General features: G+C 56.0%; 1 protein-coding gene across 1 annotated transcript in view; it reads right to left on the bottom strand.

The window, feature by feature from the left end:
• The window catches only part of LOC114071645 (kinase suppressor of Ras 2-like), a gene marked incomplete at its 5' end in the record, with an annotated part of 23,797 nt that extends 19,836 nt beyond the window's left edge, over positions 1 to 3,961 (bottom strand). The window contains 4 exons of the mRNA XM_027909495.1: positions 27 to 125; positions 294 to 361; positions 3,180 to 3,263; positions 3,892 to 3,961. Coding sequence (XP_027765296.1) covers positions 27 to 125; positions 294 to 361; positions 3,180 to 3,263; positions 3,892 to 3,961 — 321 coding nt within the window. The remainder of the gene's footprint in view (positions 1 to 26; positions 126 to 293; positions 362 to 3,179; positions 3,264 to 3,891) is intronic.
• Between the last annotated feature and the right edge of the window lie 2,260 nt (positions 3,962 to 6,221).

The raw sequence follows: 6,221 nt of genomic DNA, 5'->3' as shown, positions 1-6,221 counted from the left end.
AAAAGGCTAAAACCTGTTGGACTTACCCCGTGCTGTGGGGAATCTGAAAAGAAAAGGAGGCAGGGGGAGGGTGGGTGGAAGTGGTTTGCAATGCAAATCTGCCTCGCCCCGCACGGCTCGTCTCCCTACAAGCAGGAAAAAACGGGTGGGTAAAGTTTTCCCGGAGCGCCCGAAGCGGTTCGGGAGCCTCCCCAGGGCCCGGCTCCCGAATCGCCCCGGGGGGGCTGCTGGAAGTTTTACCTGCGTTGGCAACGTCCGTGGAGGCACGAGGGGGGTGGGAGAGGGGCCCTTACCTCCTCGGTGGATGATCAGCAGGTGACACGGAGGGGCCTCTTTGGTGCATTTGTTGTGGCACTTGAGCCTGGCAGGGAACAGAGAGAGAGGAGTGAGGGGGGGGAAGGTGAAGGAGGCACGGAGAGCCCCGGGATGGAGAGCACGGAGGGACAGGAGGAGGGGGAGCAGCTTCCCACTGCCAGAGGGCAGGGATAGATGGGATACTGGGAAGGAATTCTTCCCCGGGAGGGTGGGGAGGCCCTGGCACATGAATCCAAGGATTGTTTGATTAGCAGAAGGAAATCTCCCCTTCCAAAACTGGCATCCCACAGAGGGAAAAGCTGGGAGGGGAAATGGAGGTAGAGGGTATGTGAGGGTGTGATGGAGAAGAGAAGGCTCCAGGGAGACCTGAGAGTCCCTTCCAGAGCCTAAAGGGGCTCCAGGAGAGCTGGAGAGGGACTGGGGACAAGGGATGGAGGGACAGGACACAGGGAATGGCTTCCCACTGCCAGAGGGCAGGGAGAGATGGGATACTGGGAATAAACTCTTCCCTGTGAGGGGGTGAGGCCCTGGCACAGGTTGCCCAGAGGAGCCGTGGCTGCCCCATCCCTGGGATGGTGAGAAGTGTCTCTGCCCACGGCAGAGGGTGAATCAGATGAACTCTGAGGTCCCTTCCAACCCAAACCATTCTGGGATCCTACGAATCCATGATGTGAAGTGGAACAGGGAGCATCATCATCCCCTTCCGCCCCCAGGGAGGTGACTGGATGTGAGGCCTTGCCCCTGGGTCTCACTGCCTGAGCCAACCCTCTGGGAAGCCCCACAATTCCCAGGCGGCAGCTCAGGGACAGGGAGCAGGACAGGCTGGAGCAGCAGGGTGGGCTGGCAGGACACGGGGGCTGCACTCCCTTGGCAAATCTCTTGGGTTGGAGCAGCACAGGAGCTCCCAAACCTGGAGGCACTGCCCAGCTCCCTCTTTTCCTGCCAGCTGGAGGGTGCCCGAAATTCCCCCTTGTGCCAGTGGTGGCTGAAATAAAAGTCCTGCACTGGGGTAGAGGGTCATGGGAGGTGTCCCTGCCGTGGGAGGTGCCGTGGCAGTGGCTCAGGACTAAATGGTCATTACGGGCCCTTCCAGCCCAAACCATTCCATGATTCCATGAAACCCCCACCCTTCCAACCACCAAAATTCAGGGGCAGTGGAGGGGGAGGAAGCAGCTGCCCTGGCCCCTGACCATTGTGCCCTCCCCACCTGGCTTTGTGAGGGCCATTTAACCAAAATAACAAGAGCATTTGCGGCTCCACTGAATATCCTGCAGAGCTTTGCCCAGTTTTTGGAGCTGGGGCAGGAATCTGTGCGGGGGTTCACCCCTGGGTCATGCATTTAGGCATCAGCACACTCCCCAAACCTCCCCAATCCTCCTTAATTAGGCATGGAAATGCATCGCAGGCTCACGCTCTGCCACGGCTGCAGAAAGCCGTGGGGGAAAAAAGGTGGAAAAAAAAGGAGGAAAGGATTTATAAAAACAAGGGGGAAGGATGGAAGGGGAAAAAAAAAAGAAAAAGAAAAAAAAAAAGGGAACGGCAGCTCCAAGTCAATGAGCTGGGTAATGAAAATTCAGGAGCTGTGTGTGTTGGCTTTTATTGCAAAGCTGTTCCTAGAGGGAAAGGCAGGAATTAATTCGGTATTGGAGGCTTGGGGGGTTTGGGGTCTGGTTGTTTGTTTTACCTGCTGGTTCCCCCCTGGTTTCTGGGGAGAGCGGGGCTGGGGTTGGCTACGGCAGAACTGGAAAACCTCAACACCTGCCTACACCCAGACTTTTTACAGCCAGGGGATGGATTTGTGCCTTTCTGTAGGATTTTAGGGGGCAGGACTGACACAGCCAGAGCCACAGCATTGCTGGGATGGACACAGTGTCCCTGTTCCTGGCAGGGACCAGGCACCACATCCCCCTTCCCACACAAAGACCAGGCAATTGCTTGAGATGGACTGCAATAGGAATCACCCCTTTAAAAATCTCTGCATTTGATAATATCACTTCCAGGAAGCCACCCCCAGCTGTGGAGTAACCAGGCATTTCTGGGCAGGTTTAAATCCCAATTTACCAACTCATCAGCGTTTCATCAAGGGCGACAGCGATCGTTATCACTGCACAGCTCCAGCCAGCTCAGTTACCCACAGACATTCCCAGCTCCCATCCCTAGAAAAGGCAATCCTGTCTCCAGCAGCAGCAGCTTTCCTGAGAGCTGATGGCTGTGTGGCACTGCCTGAGCTGGGCTCTGCCAGATTTAGAGCAGAGAAGTGGCCCCAGCCTCTGCCTCTCTGCCTTTGCTCAGTTCTCCCTGATTTTACAGCCACTCTGCATCGTGGCTGAACTGGGATTTAGGGGGGGGTTGGCTCCTCAGTGCCAGGGCCCTGCCAGGAAACACAGACCCCCAAGATTTGGCTGCAAAAGGAGAAGCTGCAGCCCAAAGCTGTGGGCAAAGCCCACCAGAGCCACCCCAGCACTCTCAGCCCCCAGCCCTGTGCATCCATCCCCAGCCCCTGCAGATAATTCCACGAGGAACACGTAATGGAAGGAGCTAAAGGCAGGCCAGGGATGGCAGCGAGCAGGGGGCACTGCCAGGATCTGACTCAGAGCTCTGGTGCCAGCAGAGCCGGGCTCTGGTGAGCAGCACCATCCCCAAGGACCCCGCTCCGTCCCTGGCACACCCCCCACCAACACCACCACAGCCCTGCTCTGGGCTGGTATTCACCCAATTCCACGGCTCATTAAAGCTTCCTGGGAGGGTGAGCTGCTTGGGCTCCTCATGCCCGAGTTCCTGCTCAGCTCCACCAGCAAAACCCCCAAATTTATCCCCTCCCAGCCTCGAGGAGCGACACAAACAGCTCCAGCCCCCGCCCGTACTTGCAGTTTTTGCATTTTAAGCCGAACAACATTCCTTTCCCACAGACAGTGCAGGTCTGAGACATCCAGTACTTGGTGGAAAACCTGTGAAGAGAAACAGGGAGAGTGGGAAAGGAGGGATGAAGCCACATTTATCTCCCGAGCCCCCATTTATCCTGGCCTTGCTGCCCTCAAACGCCGCTGCAGGTGCTGAGGAACCTTCCTAGGGATGCCAGAGCACAAATCTGAGCCCATTTTGGTCATGCAGAAGGGCACAACCTGCTCCAAAGGGGTCCAAGCCAGCCAGGGCGGGCATTTGCCACTGGCTGGCTGTGGCTCCCCAGCTTTGCCCACCCCTGGCACCCCCCAAAAACACCTCCTTGCCCTGGGGATCCAAGTTTCCAGCCCACCAGAGGAGCAGCTGCCCCATCAAACAGCAGCACTGAGAATTATTTCCAGTGGTTTTCCCTCTTCAGGTAGATAGGGAAGGGTGATAATCCAGAGATGGAGAATTTGCTGAAGGTTGGCGAGGTCATGGATAATACACAGCTTTTATTGATAACGACTCAGGCCTTATCTAAACCCAATCTGGACTGAAATGGAATTTAAATGGGCTTTTAGGACAGCACAGCACAGCCTGGGAGAGATGGGGGAGAGCCCTGAGCGCCCTGTCCTGGATCAGAGGTGGGAAGGGGGATGTTCCTGCCCCGGGAACACGGCAGGGTGGGAGTACCTGTGTTTTATGGAGTTTCCCAGATCCCGCCGGGGGATCTGCGGGGACCAGCGAGGCACTGACAGCGTATCTGCAGGAGAGACAGGGACAGCCATCAGTGCTAGCCAAGGCTAAAGCCAGGGTTCGAGTTTCTGGGGAAGGGAGCAAAGAATGCACACCCAAAAAATGGGAGTTTCCTGGTATTTCCCCTTGGAGATGCTTCCCTTCTGGAAAGAAGAGACCTCTGGGCTTTGGTTTTGGGTGTGAGGGAAAGGGGGGTCTCCTGTCCCCCCACAACAGCCCCCAGCACCCAGGTGGGACCAGGGGGGTGATGCACCCATGTGCAGGCAGGGCAGGACTGCAAAGCTTTTGGAACCACATCGTGATGTCCAAAAAAACAAGGGAAAATAAAGATGGAACAGCATCTTTTCCACTTCAGAATAAGACATCACATCTCGCGCTGGGGGCTGAGCAGAAAGCCGAGCGTCAGACAGTCAGGAGGAGAATCCACTGGTATTCCAAGAGAAAAACAGAGCAAAAAGCAGCTTTGGTGCTCCCCTTCCATGGGAAAAGGAAGCAGAAAGGGTGAGGAAGAAGAGGTAAGTTCATTAGCACTGGAGCAGGACGTTAATTAGCAGCGTGGCCGTGCCTGGACTCCACATCCCCTTCAGCCTCGCAAGGGCAGAGTCCCTCCTCTTCCTCCTCTTCCTCCTGGAGAGGAGGCCACGGAGAGGTCGTGCCCTGCAGGAGGGAATCTGTGCTGGGATTCAAGGGCTGGATTTTCAATGAGGGATTTGAGAGGTTTCCCAGGCCCAAGCCCCAAAGCCCAGCACGAGCCGAGGGCCGAGCGGCACAGCCCGGCCGTTTGCTCCGTGTGCCGGCAAATCCCTGGGCAAACACACGCTGGATATTATCCCTGGGAGTCTGGAGAGCCACTGTTTGCTCCAATATCCCATTTTAATATAGCAGGCGGAGGGGAGCTCTAATTGCACTCGCCTGCTGAAGGTTACATTTACATCCTGCTTCCTGTGCCAGGGACCAAGTCCTGGGAGCATCCTGAACTCCATCCTTCTCCAGGATCATCCTAAACTGCCTCATTTTCCAGCATCATCCCAAACTGTCTCCTTCTCCAGTTCCTCCCTCCAGCAGCTGCTCCAGCTCCTTCTCTTACTCCGCTGCGTCGGTGCCGGACATTCCACAGGCAGAGCCAGCAGCGAAGATGTCAGATCACAGAATCATGGAATGGGACCTCAAAGCTCATCTAGTTCCACCCCCTGCCATGGGCAGGGACACCTTCCACCAGCCCAGGTTGCTCCAAGTTTATCCAACCTGGCCTTGGACACTTCCAGGGATCCAGGGGCAGCCACAGCTTCTCTGCCCAACCTGTGCCAGGGCCTGCCCACCCTCACAGCCAGGAATTCCTTCCCAATATCCCATCTCTCCCTGCCCTCTGGCAGTGGGAAGCCACTCCCTGTGTCCTGTCACTCCCCATGTAAAAAGTCATTCTGCCTATTTTTTCTGAGTCTTTTCAAAGTCAATGAGGGGATTTGATCTCCCCATCCCTGCTTTGGCTCTTTCATCCTGTGCCAACATTTTTGACCCGTGGTTCTCCCCAGCCATTGAGACAACCCTCCTCCCCACTGTCCCAGCACCTGCAGCCTCCCAGGGGTTGGGAAGCTGGTCCCCAAATCCCGGGGGGTGACGCTCCAAAGAGTGTCACCGCTCCACATCCCTCCCCAAACGTCAGCGTCTCACCAGTAAATCGCATTACACAAATGAGTTGTCATCATCCCCCTTCCAGCCCCGGTCCCTGAAGAACTAAACACCCGGGCAGGAACAGCTCCTCTCCCAGAATTAAATTACAACCTCCGCTTTATCAGCCACAATTTATTTTCCACTAAACTTTCAGCTGGCCTCAATTAAATCCTGCCAGCCCGGGGAGGGGGAGAGGGAACGGAGGCAAAGACGGCCGCTGAGCCTTTTAATTACTTTCTAAATGCGCTCACTGCAATAAGGTATTAAAGTGTATCGGGGATTTTGACCTCCCAACACAAATGAGACCTGCGTGATTCACGGCTAATTACGCTCATTAGAGGCAGCGATACACGTCGGATGGCGGTGTTTAACAATAGAGGGGAAAGCAGCCGAGCGGGGCAGGAGGGCAGGGGAAGGCACCCCGCGGCCGTGGGGAACAGCCCCGAGAGTTTGGGGAGCTGCGGAGTTAATTGGCCATTCTTTCCCCTTTAACCTGTGCAGCGAGATTCCCACCCGGAGGAAAAAGCTGCTTCTCCCTCCCGGTGTTTTAAATCAGGGTGATAACCAGAGGGAAGTGAGGAATATTCCCACAGAAA

Source organism: Empidonax traillii, unplaced genomic scaffold (assembly GCF_003031625.1).
Source record: "Empidonax traillii isolate 1590-97213 ecotype Southwest subspecies unplaced genomic scaffold, ASM303162v1 scaffold2169:size34281, whole genome shotgun sequence".
Lineage (NCBI taxonomy): Eukaryota > Metazoa > Chordata > Aves > Passeriformes > Tyrannidae > Empidonax > Empidonax traillii.
The sequence above is the reverse complement of the archived record's forward strand: the minus strand, read 5'-3'. Positions and strand labels throughout refer to the sequence as shown.